The sequence below is a fragment of the Phacochoerus africanus genome, chromosome 11 (genome assembly GCF_016906955.1).
Source record: "Phacochoerus africanus isolate WHEZ1 chromosome 11, ROS_Pafr_v1, whole genome shotgun sequence".
Taxonomy (NCBI): Eukaryota; Metazoa; Chordata; class Mammalia; order Artiodactyla; family Suidae; genus Phacochoerus; species Phacochoerus africanus.
The window spans coordinates 74,237,541-74,257,078 of record NC_062554.1 but is presented as its reverse complement, the minus strand read 5'-3'; the positions used below and the strand labels follow the sequence as shown (position 1 = coordinate 74,257,078).

Here is a 19,538-nt window from a genome sequence, read left to right as displayed (position 1 = left end):
AACAAATAAGCATATAATTCCTCAATTCTGCTAGAGTTAAAAACCTTTTTGATAGAATTATAAGAGTTCTTCAACATGGACGTTTGACTTGAGAAATAAGTAAGGATGCTATGTCAGCACTGGTTTGCCTGAAAGAATTTCATTTAGATATATCCAACACATATTCAGTCCTGAATTTATTTGTTTTCCAAGTATATCTTGAAGAGTAACACAAAAATAGTTTTGTAATGTAATTTAAAGTGGAATACTTGGTAAACATATCTATCATACTGTTCCATGATTTAAATGCATCTTTCCCAGCATGACTTAACTGTCAAACTGAGATTAAATAGCAATATGTGAAAAGACAGGCAAATCAAGATTAACATACAATCTAGAATGGAACGGTATTAAAGAAGGTGGTGGTTAAATGAGGATTTCCTTCTCCCCCACACAAGAAATACCATGCGTTGTTTACTGCAGTGTTATTACATTGGTTTCTCAGATCCAGAGTATACACACAAGTTGAGAATGCTTTCCAAAGACTGAAGAGGAAGGATTGGGGGTTTTCTTGTTTGCTTTTTTAATCCCTGTGTTCTCTACCTTAGACCCCTTTTTATCTGAAATTAGAGTTTCAGGAGAAGGCTGTAGGGGACTTTTAGGTGAAGGCAGGTTCCTGAAGGAATAGGATCCTTTCCGGCTTTCGTTAAACCATGAGAAAGGCAGGCCAGTTGAGCACATGGAGGCTGGCTTCGGTTTCCAGGGTTCCAGCCTGCCTCTGAAGATCCTGGATTATGAAGACAAGCGGTTGTTAGACAAAGAAAGGGCAGATGTAAAATTTATCGAGCTGAATTCTGAAGGGACTCTGAATACAGGTAACAGTTTGAGAAATTGTTCCATACAACAGAGAGTAAAAGTTTTGCTCTTTCACCTAGAACAATGATCCTGGTATTTATTTTTTTCCCATCTGGATTCTATAACAATGATCAATATTTTGGTATCAATATTGCCATGGCGAATTTTATGAATGTACCTAATAAATGTATGTGGATAAATTAAAATCAGGGAGGGGCATGGTCTTTTAGGAACTGCTATGAAGTTTATCATTCACAGCATTTCCTTTATTTGGGTCATATATCAGTGCCTCACCACTTGTGACATTAGTTCATAACAGCATTCTTTCCTGGCCTCCTCTGAACACAGCTTTCCAAGAGTCTGGTAGTTTATAAATGATATATTTAAATAATTTGGAAATTTCTGGGCTCATGATACTTTGAGCAGAACACACCCCTTATTTGTTTTTCATATATTCTTAGTCCCTTATACATAGAAGGAGCACCAGCCCTGAGGTCCTAATACCATACTTGGAGGTCCAGGGTCTGTCACTTCCTGTGTACATGGACTCTCAGCCTCTATTCCTTCAATCATAAAAGATGGCTATTTTATGTATCTCATATGTGATGGTTAAGAATTAAGCATGTGTGAAAGAGGTTTGAAAACTGTAAAGTATAAAGGTCTATGCTATTGTTTAACATTTAAAGGACTCAAAGGTGTCTGAGAAACAATTTGAAAACAGATTTTTTTTAATGCAGATACTTACACATTTATATTTACCTTTCAGTTAAAAAATAATTATCAGGAGCTAAAGCAGGAGTGGGCACTAATTTCTGTCTTGGAAGAAGTCACTCTCAATATAGCTAAGTGATATCTGATGTATTGCCTTATTTGCTAGCTGTTGCTATCATGACAACACAGAGATTCCCTTTCAACTAAAAGTGCTTCAACTTATGGACAGCTTATGTTCCACATGTATACTGATATTCAACCTTCTCACATCTCATTTCACATTTTAAAATATGCTATATTCCAAATTTATATAAATAATACAAATAATAACAATTCTTGTTCATTTTCAAAGATTACTGTGAGAAACAAATGGGACAATGAATGAAAAAGCATCTTGTAAACTATAAAGCAATATGCAAATATAAGGGGATCACGAGGATAACTAAAGAGGATGCAGAAGTCACCCAAATTTGGGTAGAATATTGAGATCATAGGTTGGGTGGGTAAAACTGTTTGCCACACTAAAGATTCCAGAAGATCAGATGATTTTTTAATGGTGCATTTCTTTTTTTTAAAAAACAAAGGAGTCTGCAAGGATAATAAAGACCAACCAGAGATGTGTTAACCTTCAATTTTATCCTAAAGTTTAAACTTAAAAAAAAAATTGTATCCTTAAGTCTACTTATTTACTATCCAAAACTTGGGGGTACGGGAGTTTACAATAACTAACCTTAAAAATGCTAGCAGAGGCAGATTGGTCTTCCCTAAGAAGCACTTTCTATTCCTGGGTCATGGACCAGTGCAGCAGTCCCCAAATAAGTCTGAAAACAATCCTTTGGGGCAACTGTTCAAATACAAATTCTTGGGTACCCAGACCTAGCAAGTTAGAATTTGGGGGAGAAGGAGGAGTACACCGGGAATATCTATTTTTTAAATATATGTCTGAGCTCTCTCTTAAAGTTTTAAAATATCTATATCATCCTGAATGCAAAAGAGAGGTTTCTGGAGCAGAAACAGGTTATTATTCACAGCAAGTTACTGCATTTGTTCCCTATGCCCTAATTTCCTCTTTCCAGGGTAACACACTGAGAACCAGGTGTCATCCTATACTTGGTCTATAAGTGAAGAATATAAACAATATGAATCTGCATGAACAATACAGGAGAGGGATAGCTATCCCCCTTCTCCCCTCTGAGAGAGGGAGAGAAATCTTATTTGCTTAATGTAAACAAATTCGACTTGGGAAGAATCTTGGGCTCTTGCAATAAAAGATAAGAGAGACTAGTGTCTCCAGCTGTACAGCCCTGAGAACACCTACATGGAGCTGGGTCTCAACCTCCTCTCCTCCTTACTCCTGGAAAATGTAGTCATATCCCTTTAGGGAGGTAAGCCTCCCTGCAGGTAGATCTACCATAATTTAACTTCTCAGGTTTACCTTTTAGCTCAGGTCCCACATTCCAGTAAAAATGCTTAAAAAGCTCTGACTGTGCAGCAACATAAATATACTTTCTCTGTAGTCCCATAGTCTTATAATTGGGGATATTTGAGATAAACTGGACCTGATGATTATTTTCCTCTATTCCATTCTCCAGTAGCATTTATAACTGCATTTGTGTTTCTTATTTTTTAAAATTTTTTTTTTAAGGAAGAATTTGACTCCTCTCTGGGGTGCCTCTGTGGACCAAGTTTAGGCAGAGAAAGGGGTTTTTCTCTCTGAGCACATGCACTCATCCTGCTCCTCAGCTCTCCTGAAAGGGTATGTTTCAACTTCAGCTCAGGAGCAGAGGTGCAGCCCTTGCTCAGGAACAGGGCAGAACTTCCCTCCAGGTATTTGTCATGGGGTAGAATCTCAAACTCACTGCAGTGCCATGGTGTATCTAAAGCTTATTTCAGAGAAAAGGCATCTATGAGGGGCTGACTGAACTACGATACACATAATCCATTTATTCTTCAAGACAGTACGAAAGCCACCCCTGCGTGAATGAGACTGCCAGGAAAATATGTACAAAGAATATTTTGTTTTATACCCTGCAATAAGAATACTTTAAATATTCATAATGATGATAGCCATTTATATTTATTAAGGACTTAAAATGTGCTTCAATGTGATCTCAATCCTCCTAATGACCTGAAAAAGTAAGTACATGTTTCCATGTTATTGATGAGAAAACTGAGGCCTGGAGAGGTTAACTTTCTCAAGATGACAAACGGCTAAACTGGGATTTGAATTCAGGCTCTTAACCATTTTGAAATTATGCTCTTGGCTTTTACTAGAGGCCAATTTTATATTTAATATGAAGGTGCTGCTGAAAATGTTCTATTTTAAGTACCAACTTTACAATTTGTTGTATCTCATTTTCCCCTATAAATTTACTTTGAAAATAAATCATACTGTTGTATCAAATGTATTTTTGTATACAAACAAATAATGTTTGGAAAAAAGATGAGTACCTATATATAAAAAAGGAACAAACAAATGAATACATGCTAGTTTACAGACCTACAAAATAGTGAGTTAGAAATCAAAAGAGTATGTTTTTCATAGACTCCTACACTGTCTAACAGAAATGTAATATGAACCACATATGTAAGTTAAAATTTTCTACTAGCCACATGGGAAAAAGAGGTAAAATTAAGTTTTATAATATATTTTTTAACCCAAAATACTCAAAATATTATTTCAACATGTAATCAGTATTATAAGTTATTAATCAGATCTTTCACATTCTTTTTTTCTAATACTAAGTCTTTGAAATCGAGCATGCATTTTCTTCTACAACACATCTCAATATAGACAAGCCACATTTCAAGTGCTCAACAGCCACTGACTAGAGCCTGCCATGCTAGAGAGTGCCAGGGAGAAATGGATGGGGAGTTACAGACTATGTAGTTTTACTTGACCTCACTTATTTTTTTGGTGGGAAACCAAGGTCCAAGGAATACAGTGACTTACCTATGGCGGTGTCAGGATGAACACTGGATTCCAGCCTAGTGTTTCTCCACTGTTAACACTTTTAAGGTGAAAGCAGATTCATTTCCACGGAGGAATATGCCGTCTGCCTTCCCTGTCTTCTCCCATATGCCACCATCTAGCTTTGTTCTGAGAAACATGCAACTGCTCACAATGCTTTCCATTCAGTGACTAAACCAGGTGCTTCACCTACAGGGCTCCGGAGGAGAATTCCACTGACACCAGTGGCTCCTTATGCCAAGAAGAGTACTTTATCTTACTCTTGTTCATCTCTTTAAGGGATGAACAAGCTCTGACAACTAAGTGTTTCCTGCCTTTTTTTTCTGAGCACATATTTGAAGAGGATAGAACCAAACCATATTTCTTTGTAGAGTTTATTTCTTATTATTAACCTCATTTATTTGTTTCATGTTACTTTTGTACTTGAGTTATGCTGTCTCCACAAGGAATATGATAAACTCTAAACCTTTGTAAAGGGAAAAACTGAAACTAGACCAAATTTATCAAATGTCTCATCTCTTTAAAGTTTGATAGCCTCTGATTATTGCTGATTGAATGACATCATCAGATTTTTACAATCTTCTAAGAACTGAATAAAGAGCCTAAGAGATAAGATTACCAACTCAATTGTGGGTCATTCTCCCTTTTTTTTCTGAGAAAAGCTCACAGGACTGATAGCTTATTCCCAGTTCTTCTCCACACCAGCAGAGGGACCTTGCAGCTGATGGCGTGACCACTCACCTACCTTCGGGGCCCCTGTGAAGTCAACTCAATTGCTTATGCTCCTACTGGGCAGAAACTGTGCTTCCTGGAATATGTTTTATAAGGTTCTGGGCCCATTATTAATCTATGTAGAAGAACAGAGGCTATTGTTAGATTTGATTAGTGTTAATCAACTATGATAGCTCAAAAAAAAAAAAATTCTTTTGAAGCAGAAAAAGTCCTTCCTCTTCCTTGTCTTACTGTTTCAATTACATGAATTCCTTTCAGTGCTGTCAACATTCTACTGTAATTACAAATAATTATGAAATTATGATTCTAATTGAAAAGAATTTTGTAATGTTGTACATGTGAACTGTTGCAACTACTGATGCAGAAGGACTGCAGAAATAATGTTTGAAAACAGACTTGACTGCAGCCTGGCTGACTTGATGGTTCAAGAGCTGGCATCAGCTGTGGCTGAGCACTGTGCTGATGACTGCCCACCTGGACTATGTGCGACTTTGCCTAGAGTAAAGTGAGCACTCACCAATAGAACCTAGACCTGCTTGATTTTTACTGCAGTTTATACAGGGACATGAGAACTCTGGCAACTATGAAGAAATTTGGCCAAACCTTCTTCCCTCGCCTCTGCTGGAGGCCTGTGCTTCTGTTCCTTTTAGGGTGGAGTCTGAAAGGTGGGAGGGAGTGACTGCTTTGGAAATCCAGGGACCACAGGGAGAACAGTGTCACTTCAGAAGTGTCCAAGTTTCTCTCCCATGGTGCATTCAGCACCTCTCTCTCTCTTAAACAATTTAACTATTTATTGTTTTTCCCTCTGAGTATATTTAATAGCTTTCTATTCTTTTTTTTTTTTTTCTTTTCAGGAATGCACCCATGGTGTATGAAAGTTCCCAGGCTAGGGGTCAAAACGGAGCTATAGCTGCCAGCCCTCACCACAGCCACAGCAACGCCAGATCCAAGCCACATCTGTGACCTACACTGGAGCTCGCAGCAATACCAGATCCTTCACCCTCTGAGCGAGGCCAGGGATCAAACCCTCATTCTCAAGGATAATAATTTTCCATTCTTAATTCTGAGGTACAAAGCAGACAGCTTTGTGTTTTATGTTTCTCATTCCAAAACCACACAAAGTTAAAAATAATGACTTGAATTATGGCCTTATTTTTCCTGAGATTCCTGTCCTCAATATAAACAGCTTTCTAGTTTTCCTTTATTGTGCAGCATAAAAGAAACCCAGACTAACAAAAATAATTAATTTTTGGAATCCCCTCTTCTCATCCCTCACCCTCTTCCTCATTCTCCTGTAATCTCAGGGAGAAGGCACAATTTCTCACCAAATTGTATGCCAGAAAAAAGAAAAAGAAAAAAAGGAGACAGCTGGGGACAACCTATAAAATGAGTAAGTGGTCCTCCAATAATTTTACATTATTTTATTCCTTAGCATTCTCTATGCTATTGGGATGATTCCCCAAATTCATAAAGAAATGTAAATATCATTAGATGCAAGTGACATGCAGTGTTGAAAAGACATCTGGGCAGGAGCCAAGACCCACCTAATTGACATTAGTTGCCTATTGCATAATCAATCCTAGGCTAATCAATTAAATTCTGAAGGTGAATTTATTCATCAATAAAGTATGCTATCACTACCTGCCCTCTCAAACTTATTGTAAGGTTCAAATGAAATGATAAATATTGAACTTCTTAACAATAATAATAATAGTGAATTGCTATCTTTATTATTAGCTTTGAGTGCCTCCTATGTGCCAGGAACCATTTTAAATGCTTCACATGAAAACTCATTTAATCCTTACACTAACATTATGAGGTAGCTACTCTCATTATCTTCATTTCACATATGAGCAAATGAAGGCACAGAAGCTAAATAACTTGTCTGAGATTTTAAAGGAAGGAACTGGGGAAGCACTGATTCAAATCCAGGCCGCTGGACTTCAGAGAGTTCCATGCACCTCTGTCTCCCTATATAATGTTAAGTTTACAACTGTGGTCTCAGAATAAAACTGGGCGAGTGTGACAATGTGCTATACAAAGCTCACTTCTATATGGGAAGTCTTTATTGAACAGTAAGGAGAGTTGATGGCATCTGCGAAAATCAATTTAATAGCTGAGTCCAGTGAGAGACAGTGGACTTACACGATGTGGATAGAACAATCTTGAAAGCCAACAAGGTACTTAAATGCAAAATTACCCTTTCAGACTTAAAAAGAGGAGACACAACTATTGTGTATAGCCGGGCAAAAAAGCTGAAATATATCTAATTGACATATGACCTAGATGTATTTATGCTGTATTTAGATAAACATTTATTGACACTGTTCATGTGACCATAATTCTGCAATTAAGCCAACAGATATACCCAAGGCCAGCTGCAGGTTATAACTGGAGTTAAGACAAATACAAACTGTGTAGTTTTTCTTTCATCTCACCTCTAGGTATACCACTTTGGCACAAAGATACTGACCACTGATTTTGGTTAACAATGGAAGGGGGCCCAAAAGTTTAGATGTAGAGGTACCCCTTTGTTCTTAATTACCCACCCGTACCTGCCACCTGGAGAAAACCTATTGGCTTCTTTCTCTTTTTCTTTCCATTTCTTTCCCTTGTTGGAATTCCTTCGCAAAGGTGCCCTATAATGACAGCACACAGTCAGAGCAGGGAATTTGACATTTTCTCCTCTAATCCTTCTCTTGCAGAGGGTTTGCCTTTTACTTCATGAAGTACTTACCCCAGATCCACAAACTTTCGCTTAATTTTTCCTCCTCTCACCACCAATGAACTAGATGCCCTTAGTGATCTGGGACCTGTGGCACCATCTAGGATATAAACAAATATGAAAAAAACAATTGCTATTATTTTTAAAAAGCTATTTTCAAAAGTCAGTGCATCTCTGAATCTAAGAGGTTTGCTTGAATTCCTAATTGTAAAAGAAAATAATAGATGCCCTTTTTCTAAAACATACATGAAACGTGGCTGTGTTGAAGAACATTCGGCTAAGCCAAGAGAGGACCTGTTAGAAGCCCAATACTTATCACAAAGGGTTTTAGTTTCAAATACTGGAAGGAAAAAATAAGCAAGAATAAGCACTATCAAATCATGCTTTATATATGAAGCAGGGACCAAATGACTTTCCTTTCGTTCCTTCTCTGGCTCTAACTCTTTGCTTCAAATGTCTGGGCTCTGCCCTCCAGGCTTTTCTTGTCTTTGTGTTTTAGCACTTTGTGACAGGAACCCAGCCCACTTTCCCCATATGTCCCAAGTCCAGTAATGCATGTCATCCCTGAGACTCTGGAAGATTCAGGAAGAAAGTGAGAGTCAAAGCTTTTCATTCTGGTCTGCCCCTTGCTAATGGCTTGTGGCCAGTCCTGGGATTGAGGAGACAGAACATGGGGGAGACTTCTTAAGCAGGAGCTCAGCCATCAAACATTTATATCTTTGAAAGGCCTTTTTTAGAAGTTGGCTTGGAGCACAACTTGGCTGGCCTCCCGTGATGTGCAAGAGGCCAAAACCTCCTCGGTGTTTGGGGCTGAATGATCCTTGCCTCTCTAAGTTACGCTGGCAGCTGCTGGGGAATGGGGACACTTGACATCATGCCAAAAACCAATCAGAGGAGAGGCTTTGCCAACAGAATTCAATGTCAATTGTAGGAATGAGATTCCACCAGTGACACATTCCTTGGATAAGGTAGAAACTCCTAAGGCTCCACTTGGAAATATTTAGCAAAGAATGCTATTTGGTGTTGTATTTTACCACATCTAGTTATCTGAGATCATTAACAAAGAGCATCTTAACTTTGATGCATATTTATGTATGAAACTGCTCTTTCCCAGTTGCCGGTTGGTGTCTATCTGTCTCTAGCTTTAGAAACAAAAAAACCAAAACAAAACAAAAAAACAAAACTAAATCCAGCAACTCTCTGGCATGGAGTGTAGAGAGCAGTCTTCCTAAAAAAGTGTTTAACTAACATTGCAGGTTAATTTTGCTTATGCTTTTTTGTCTACTTCAGGAGAAATTTCCAGACACACATAACTTACAAAACATTATGTGCACACAGTTCTCATTTAGCAGTCTATTTTAGAAACTCTGAAAAAGCATAGGATGTTGAAAAACAGTCTAAGGATTTTTAGCAATAAGCTTTTCATAGTTTTAGTTAATGATACTCAGATTACAATAATCAATTCCTTGAAAATGTATATAATGAAACAGAAGAGTTAGAAATATGCCCATGTCAAAATCCACTCCTAGTCTCAAATATTTATTATGGCTCTTTGCATCATCATTCTTTTGGTAACTGAAATAAATAGCCACAGATGTGACATATTCACATTAAAAAAATCTACAGACATGCACAAACTCCTTCTGAGGTGATTTTGCTAATGGACATTTAAAAAAAGCCGGATTTCAATTTTTGTAACAGAAGCCAAAGAAAAGAAAGTAGTGGATTCTTCCAAAGCAACTCTAGAGCAACTCTTAATAGCTAGGACTGTGCAAAGTTAAAAGTAGATTGCCTTATTATTTTCGGAAATAAAGGTCGCTGGAAGATGTTTTAACTGAGTGGTGTGAGGAGCAGATGAGATAACGTACATGGCAACACTCTGTCACCTATTAATGTGGCAGTTATTTGGACATCTTGGGACTAAAAGCCTGATTCTGCCCATCACAAAGCCTGCTGCTAGGCAACCTCACATCATTATCTCACACATTTGCCAAAGTGTGTTCCAAGGAACACTTAAATGAACGCTTTCAAAAGGCCGAAGAGACAAGATTAAGTAATAATGCATTTCCCCACTTTAAATCAATCAAATCCACCTTCAATGTACATCAGAACTTCTAGTCCACATAAAAACCAACATTGGATTGGTATGATTTCAGGAAAAGAAAAATAAATGTGACATTTTTGTTTGTTTAGTTATTTAGCTGTATGTGAAATTTCCATTAGGCTTCTTGAAATCTCTCCAATACTATCTTCACAAGCAATTAGAAGTCCAAGTCCTCAATGTTTATCATTTAGCCAGTTGTAATGAGATTCTTTCTACCTAGTTTCCACTGAGGTCCCACAAATATGACAACAAAATGATGACCTGTTAATGCAGTATCATTGCAATATAGAAAATACCCAACTTCAATCAGGTGTTACAATAATACCAGAGTATTATCCTCAGGATTTCAATCAACTAACTACAGCTATAATTTAATTATTACCTTGTATTTTCTTGATAGACCAAAAATAACAGTGTATTATTTCTTTTAAAAAATCTAGATAAATGGCAGCCAATGACTAAGACATATTCAGAGTTTATCCAGCAATGTCAAGTGGAAGGAAATATATGTCTAGACCAGGAGCCAGCGAATTTCTTCTATAAAATGCCAGAGAATAAATATTTTAGGTTGTGGGCTACTGTCTTTGTCACAGCTACTCAACTCTATGCTATTGTAGTATGAAAGCAGATAGTATGTAACCGCATGAGTGTGGCTGTGTTCCAATAAACTTTATTTATAAAAACAGGTGGGGCCAGATTTGGTTAGATGACCTCTGTTCTAGAAGACTGGAATCGATTATCTAGAGAGACACACTTATTAATTCATTGAAGAAACTTATTAATATCAATTATATGCCATACTTTTTGTTCAGGGCCATGAATACAAAGACGAATAAGATGAATGGAAATCTCTGGCTCAAACTTGACAACTAAATCACCTACTGTCATACATAATGTGATGGAAGCAGAAGGTAACAGTGTGAAAATCTCTGTGGGATCAGACAGAATAATTCACTTTGCCCAGGGATGGGAAGGGTGTACAGAGGGTCCACTAAAGGAGGTGAGATTCAAGCTGAGCTTTGAAGAAGGACCAGAATTTCCTGGAGTGTGTGTTAGGCAAGAATGTAAACATGAAATCGAGTTCATAGTTGTGAGTATTGCTAAACACTATTCTAGTTCCTTTAATGATGAGCCAATGAGTTGTACAAACCACACACATATAGACACATACACACAGATAAATCAGGTTAACCATACTTCTATTGAGTCTACATCTCAATAGTGGATTAGTCTCACATGGCAAGGAACTCAAGAATTTTACAGAATGTAGAGAGTCTTAACTCATAGGTTTCTTTGCTCTCTTTCAAGGTGTAACAGAGCCTGAGGGTGGAAGGCAAGAAAGTATAGGGCCTTCCCAGTTATTATGGTTATGGGGTGTCAGAGAGACAGGGTCTGTCACCAAACAAACAAGCAATAAATCAAGGAGAGAGAGAGAGACTCTAATGTGCACATGCCCTGAGGGAAAGGATGGTCATTATTGCATATTCAGCCTTTGGCAAAATGTCCAACACAGAGTAGGTGCTCAATAACTATTTGTTGAATATATGAATGAACAGATTTGAACAGATTAATATCAATGAACATGGAAGGCATAGGAAGCACTTCAAGGCTGGAAACTTTTATCAAGGGAAGAAAAGAATGAGAAGCACTGCTTTTAATTGATCATAGTTAATACCTAGTAATGGTTATCATACTAGTCTGACTAGAAAGTTAATACTTTATTTTTTACATTTTTTTTCTTTTTACTGCCACACCTGCAGCACATGGAAGTTCTCGGGCTAGGTGTTGAATTGGAGCTGCAGCTGCAGGCCTACACCATAGCCACAACATCAACAGATCTGAGCTGCATCTTGAGGCAACATTGGATTCTAAACCCATTGAGCCAGGGATCAAACATGCATCCTTGTAGAGACTATGTCTGGTCTTTAACCCACTGAGCCACAATGGGAACTCCTAAAGTTAATACTTTGTAACAGCTTAATTAATTACTCCTTTCTAGTTACCAAAAGCATGACCAACCCAGGAAATTTTAAAAAAAGGGGAAGCTCAAGTTTTAGGTCTCTGGAGAAGAAACTACCCACCCCCTATTTCTTGGTCCTGCTTATTATAGCTGGGAGCTTAATCCCAAAGAAGAGGCAGCAGAAAACAAAGGAGGTATTGGGGGAAAGAGAAAATTCTCACATTTTAGTGCTAATTACTGTTAATCACATTTTACTGTATATTACTGCTAATGGACTCTGAAGCACAACTCATATCCATGTAATACTTCTCTAATCTGAGATGAAACATCTGCTGACTTCAAAGATCCATAAATAAATTAAAGGAAAAGAGAAATAATCTAGATAAGATTAAGTCACTTTTAAGACTTTGGGTCAGATTTAATGTGTGAGTGATCCACTCCCTGTCTATAAGGCACTTCCTTTCAGATAGCTAAGTTATGCCTGATAAACTCAGTGGACTACAAAGTATTAGCCAACAGCTCCAAAATACATGCTTCTGCTCTTCTGCCCTCGTATGAACCAAAAAAAGGTCTATCCGTATTTTTTTTTTTCTGAAGAGATGAGAGGGCTTTACAAAAATATATTTCTATAAAGTGTTACTATAATCCACAATTTAGGTTAATGAGAGTTTCTGAAGACTTCATTCTTTTGAAAGTAGGCCAAAATCACAGAGCAAGTCCTTCACTAACTTGATAACTGATTTTGATGAATTAGCAGGTTTGCCATATTTTCTCTTGCCTCCACTATGATCTTGTACTCCCTAAGCACTTAAACTTCTAGAAGGCTTGCGCTTAGGACCAGACTGGAAGATAACTCCAGCAATCAATAGGCTCAGGGAAGGAAACCAGGGAAAATATCAGGGATAAAACTGTGACGCTTACTAAGAATTATGAAGCAAAATGAGCCCCTACAAGCAACTGTATTTCTTTATTCTGGATGTATTTGTAGAAAGATCACGATATTTGATCTGGCAGACGTAAGTGGCATGGACTTTTCAACGTCTACTAATTTTATACCACTGCACTTTTCCTTTCTTGATATGATGATTTATACAGTTAGATTTTCTAAAGTTCAACCATCCTTACCTTTCCCGAATCAACCCTACGTGATTGTGAAATATAATTAATTTTAACTTCTGGATTTAATTTGTGAGCTTAATATTTAAAAAGAATCTACATGTAAAAGATTTTCTTCTTGGGAGCTCCCGTCGTGGCTCAATGGTTAATGAACCCAACTAGGATCCATGAGGATGCAGGTTTGATCCCTGGCCTTGCTTAGTGGGTTAAGGATCCAGCATTGCCCTGAGCTGTGGTGTACGTTGCAGATGCAGCTAGGATCCCATGTTACTGTGGCTGTGGTGTAGGCCAACAGCTGCAGCTCTGATTCAACCCTTAGCCGGGGAATTTCCAAATGCTGCAGGTGCAGCCCTAATAAGCCAAAAAAAAAAAAAATTTTTTTTTTATTCTTCTTCCACGTGACCTTTACTAGTTTTTAAGACTTTAGCTACATAAAATAAGTAAAATACACCCACCTGGAGTAATTAACAGAATATAGAGCCTCTGTCAATTTTTTTACAGATTAGGCAGAATTCAATTATAAAACCACCTGAGCCTGGTGCTTTTCTAAATGAAAGTTAGAAAAATATAGTTTTTTGATCATTGGTTTATTCGGTTTCCTTATTTTTGGCTTTTGTTGTTGTTGTTATTGTTGTTGTTGTTGTTGTTGCTATTTCTTGGGCCGCTCCTGCGGCATATGGAGGTTCCCAGGCTAGGGGTTGAAGCGGAGCTGTAGCCACCGGCCTACGCCAGAGCCACAGCAACGCGGGATCCGAGCCGCATCTGCAACCTACACCACAGCTCAAGGCAACGCCGGATCGTTAACCCACTGAGCAAGGGCAGGGACTGAACCCGCAACCTCATGGTTCCTAGTCGGATTCGTTAACCACTGCGCCACGACGGGAACTCCCAGTTTCCTTTTTTTAGACTAATTTGAGTACTTTATGTTTTGGTAGGAAATTTTCTATTTCCTCTAGATTTTCAAATCTGCCATAGAGTTTGCATATTATCTTAAATTTTTTTTTAAATCTCTGAATCTCCTTTCTTACTTCTAATATGGGTGTTTTTCATTTCTGGTTTTTTTTTTTTTTTTTTTTTTTTTTTTTTTGGCAAACTGTCCTGCATTTTTTGTGGGGGTGTTAAGAATAGGCTTTTCATTTCAATAAAAATTCATTAAACTCAGTTTATATCCTCTTCATTATCCTCTTCTTTCCATTTTCTGGTTTTTGGTTGTTCTTCTATTATTTTGAATATTTATTTATTTTTCAGATTTTTTTTTTTTTACTATAAAAGTATTTAAAGACAGACAATTCCTCTTGAGTACAATATACTACCAATTTAACTTTTGGAAACTTATACAGAAATAAAAGCATCAGCATCCTAGAATGTAAAGCACCAGAATGCTCATTATATCTTTTTATACAGTGGTAAGCAAATAAGCAAATAAATAACAACAACGCCACAGGATACAGCCTAAATGTCCATCTGTAGTGTAAAGGTTGCCTCAGTTATATTATAGGCTCACTACAGAAGATTATATTGTCATTTAAATTTGTGTATATGGCCCTGGGGGATGCCTATAAAATATTATTATGTGTAAAGGAAAACTGTGGAGTGATGTCATTTGTAGAATTCGCTCTTTTTAAAAAAAGCGTATCAAACAAAACACATACAAGAAGGTATTTTTGTTTATATATATACACACATTTGTTTATAATATATATATTTACATGTGTGTAATATATACACAAGTATATTACACACACATACCATATATATTTATGTGCATTTTAGATGTGAAAAATAATGTAACTACATCTACTTGGTTACTTTAAAGGAACATGTCAGACATGGTAAGAAGAGAATAAACCTGTTTTTTTGTTTTACATTTTTTAAAATTAAAGTAGTTGTTTAGTATTAAGGTAGTTGTTTTACAATATTGTACCAATTTTTGCTGTGCAGAAAAGTGACCCAGTCATACACATTCCTTTTCTTATATTACCTCCCATAATGGTCTATCCCAAGAGATTGGATATAGTTCCCTGTGCTATACAGCAGGATCTCACTGCTTATCCGTTCTAAATGTACTAGTTTGCATCTACTGACCCCAAACTCCCAGTCCATCCCCCCATCTCCCCCTCCCTCTTGGCAACCACAAGTCTGAAAATGAACATATTCCTTATACAACAACAAAATTACCAGTACCTTTTTCTTGTAGTATCTTCTTTGTGGTGGCTTGATGGTGGCAAAGAGATTCTTCATTATCATGTTCAGATTTTGAAGGGGAGGAGAGTGAAGTATCTCCCCCAGGAGAGGAAGAAGGCTCCCTTTCTAGGTGCAGTGGTCCTTCCTGAAGTTCAGCTATGTGGTCAGATGAGAAGGGCACACTGCCAGCCACTGGAGTGAGGTATGGAGCACCAGAATCTGATTCTGGAGAAGTTCTCAAACCCTTAGGCAGAAGTGATTTGGTAATGTGCATGTGGTTATAGAAACTGTTTGAAGGCTGTTGGTATAAGAGATTATAAAGGAGGTTATGCCACTGAGCATAAGTCCTATGTGATACTTACTTTGAGATCAGACCATACTTTTTTAAGTAAATCCCCATGAAAACCAATTTTTCTTGGTTTACAGATGAGACTGCATAGTTCACAGCAATTCACCATGTTACCATTGTAGCTTACACAGACACCTAAGACATATAGAAACAATTACTTGCACATTAATTTTTTTATCATTAGGTAGAAGCAACAGCTGAATAGCAAAGGCACCATCATGAAATATGACAATATAGACAATGGTTCTGGTTAGTTCACTGAATGAATACAGAAGGAATTTGAATTACAACAATATATCGGGTAAAAGAGACAAAGAAGTGAACTATTACAGTTGTTTCCAACTAGAACACAGAATCTGGTGGCAAGAAAATCATTATCTTCAAAGCTCTAGGAACAAGGATACATCCCAAACTCACAAGTCAGAAAGCTGTCAGGGGTGCTCACCTTTCGCTCCAGACTGTCCTCCCCATCTGTTGAACTGACACTATCATAGAGTCTTGTTCTAGAGGGCCTCTGGCGTCTATTCTTCACAGACAGCTGGGCTCGGGTTTTCAGTGCTTTTGAATCCAGGCGCTCTGTCTCTGGGACTGCTTCATTAAAGTCTAAGAAAAAGTATTGTAAAATAATCAGTGAGACCTTTGGAGAAGACTGACAGAGACCACAGACACTGATTACAAAATCTCAAGGTTGGCAGTAACACCAGGTAGGAAACAGGTGACAACCATGGCAGCCTGTCTGGTTTCCCATGGATAACAAAGAAGTGAATGAGATTTAGGAGAAATATACAAATCCTAAGGGAAGAAACCAAAGCTAAAGTTAACCAAGAAAATAAGAGAAATCTATTAGCCATAGAGCATAAAACCTTCCTACAAGATAATTATAGAAAGATCATTTGTATTTATTTATTTAGATGAATGCATGGTGGAAAGTTTGATGAATGAAGATACAAGAGGAAGGGGAATCAAAGTTGGGAGATTTTTGGAAACCAAGACAAAACCCTACAAAAGTCAGGTGCCACATCAAGAGCAGATAACAAAAAGTGACCATTAGCATAAGTTTTATATAGCAAAAGTTACAGTAAACTCTAAGGACTGTACGATTTTGGTCTTAATACATTTTTCTACCCAAACAGAGTTTCTAAAAATTTAGCTTGTTCTTTGAACTCTCTAGAAAGACCAGCAAAGAACTTAACAGCAAATTTAAGATGGCTGGGGAAATGTAACAAGGTAAGGCTATCCAAGCAAAAAATAAAAAAATAAAAATAAAAATAAACAACTGTAAGTACTTAATTTACTGGTATTATGGATGAAGCAAGACAAACTGTCCATTGACAGATAGACAGATAAAGAAATAATGCCATTTGCAGCAACATAGATGGACCTAGAGATTATCATATTAAGTGAAGTCAGAAAAAGACAAATACTATATGATTTCACTTATATGTGGAATCTAAAAACCAAAATAAATGAATAAACATAACAAAACAGAAACAGAGTCTTGAATACAGAGAACTAACAGGTGGTTGCCAGAGAAGAGGAGGGGATATGGCAATGAAAGAAATAGGCAAGCAAGATTAAGCAGTACAAGCTTCCAGGTACAAAGCAAATGAGTCATGGAGATAAAACATGCAGAGCGGGGAATATAGTCAATAATAACGTCATATTTTTGTATAGTAACAGAGGGGAAATAGAGTTTCTGTGGTGATCATTTTGTAATATATAAACATATCAAATCACTATGTTGTGCACAGGAACTAAGATACTGTTATAGGTCAATTATAAAAGCCCCTAACCAACCAACCAAACTCATAGAAAAAAGAGATCAGATTTATGGTTAGCAGAGGTAGGGGGTAGGGAGAGGAAGAAACATATGAAAATGGTCAAAGGTACAAACTTCAGTCATAAGAGAAGCAAGCACTATAGGTATGCGATATACTACACAATTTAACACTACTATACACTATACAAGAAAGTTAAGGGAATAAATCCTAAGAGTTCTCATCACAAGGAAAAAATATTTTTTCTTTTTCTTTTACTTTCTATATCACTAAACTTATTGCAGTAATCGTTTCATGACGTATGGAAGTCAAATTATTATGCTATATGCCTGAAACTTTCACAGTGCTACATGTCAATTATATCTCAATAAAACTGGAAGAGAAAACATAAAGCAAAAGAGCTGAAAAAATTAGAATTAAAAAATAAACTCCCGGAGTTCCCGTCGTGGCGCAGTGGTTAACGAATCTGACTAGGAACCATGAGGTTGAGGGTTCGGTCCCTGCCCTTGCTCAGTGGGTTAATGATCCGGCGTTGCCTTGAGCTGTGGTGTAGGTTGCAGATGCGGCTCGGATCCCGCGTTGCTGTGGCTCTGGCGTAGGCTAGTGGCTACAGCTCCGATTCGACCCCTAGCCTGGGAACCTCCATATGCCGCGGGAGCGGCCCTAGAAAAGACAAATAAATAAATAAATAAATAAATAAATAAATAAATAAATAAATAAACTCCCCCTAAATTTCCTTTTATTAACTTCTAAATTTATATTCCAAGTTATTTGCATGTGTCTTTGTCTCATTTCTTTTTCCTGGATATCTTCTCTCCCAGAGGAAAATGTCTAAGTCTTTAAATAAAAAGACTCAGAGAAAAAAAAAAGAGTGCAACAGAACACACACATACAAAATGACCTGGTAAAAGCTAGAGTGAGGGTCTTATGTGGGTCTCTTTAGTCTGCCTCTCCCCACCCCCTTAACATTGCTGCCCAGAGTCTAAGGCAGGACTCAAAAGTTACTATTCTAAAAGGGAAGAGGAAAGGTTACCCATGAACATACCAAGGCACTGGCTGAGGAAAAATGTTCTGTGATAGAATTTATTTGGATGCTGCTACTTCTTACATCTGTATATGTAGCCATAGCCACTCCTCAGAAATAAGGTAGTTTGATTATTAATCCTATTTTATCTTTTCAGAGTGGCAGTCATTTAAATTAAATCATAATGGTCAAGAAATTAATAATCAAATACTTCTTGGATTTAAATTATTAAAAATAAAGCAAATAACTGAGTTTCAGAAAATTAATATGCGCTGATATTAACAGGGTAAAACAGTTTCTTTCAATAGCATAACCCCAGGAAATTCCTTTTCACAGAATTATTGTGAAGTACTATTTTGCTCCAAATACATTACATTATAAAACAAAACCTCAGGTTGTACTTTTACCCATGAGACTGTGGTTCTAACAAATAAAATTAATATATTTTCCCTAAGAGATACATACATTGAATAACAATATTTACAGAAGGTTTGGCTTTTCATTTCCTATATTTGAAAGAAAAGTGGATACTCAGAAAAGTCAGACCATTCAGGCATATTTAAAGGACAGCTAAATATTTTCTAACCAGTAGTCCCTTTATTTTTCACATCAATGGAGAAAAAAAATTATCTCCTTGATTAATTGCTTCCCTCCAATAAAATCTCAACTTGCAGCTCCCCATTAAAAGTTGTAATAATTGAGAGAGAATCAACTTTATAAGCTCTTGTTTACATACAAAATATGGAAATACCACAATGAGGAATGCAATAATATTCCATATACTGCCATATACATAAATCTTACAGCTTAACTATCTCATATTTGGACTGTACCTTCTATAACACCAAACACTGTCACTTACATCATCTCATTTGTTCCTCACAATAGCCCCAAGAGAAAGAGCAGCTAAGTATATTTTTTCCCCTCCTTAAGTCAGAGAACTTGATTGTATTGTCCTCTTCACATAGTTAGCTGATGAGCTGCCATGATTATTCTAGATTTTTGAGGCTTCGGACACTAGTCTGTGCACTGCAATTTAGCTAGCATTGA

At 37.1% G+C, this 19,538-nt stretch overlaps 1 protein-coding gene across 2 annotated transcripts in view; it reads right to left on the bottom strand.

Annotated features, from left to right (window-relative positions):
* The window catches only part of PPP1R9A (protein phosphatase 1 regulatory subunit 9A), a 325,008-nt gene that overhangs the window by 11,316 nt on the left and 294,154 nt on the right, over window positions 1–19,538 (bottom strand). The window contains exons 12-16 of one of the 2 annotated variants that reach the window (XM_047752398.1): window positions 16,132–16,289; window positions 15,338–15,635; window positions 7,986–8,073; window positions 7,804–7,887; window positions 583–766 (exon numbers count right to left, since the gene is read on the bottom strand). In XM_047752398.1, the coding sequence (XP_047608354.1) occupies window positions 583–766; window positions 7,804–7,887; window positions 7,986–8,073; window positions 15,338–15,635; window positions 16,132–16,289 (812 nt within the window). The remainder of the gene's footprint in view (window positions 1–582; window positions 767–7,803; window positions 7,888–7,985; window positions 8,074–15,337; window positions 15,636–16,131; window positions 16,290–19,538) is intronic. The other variant, XM_047752399.1, reaches the window with a different exon arrangement.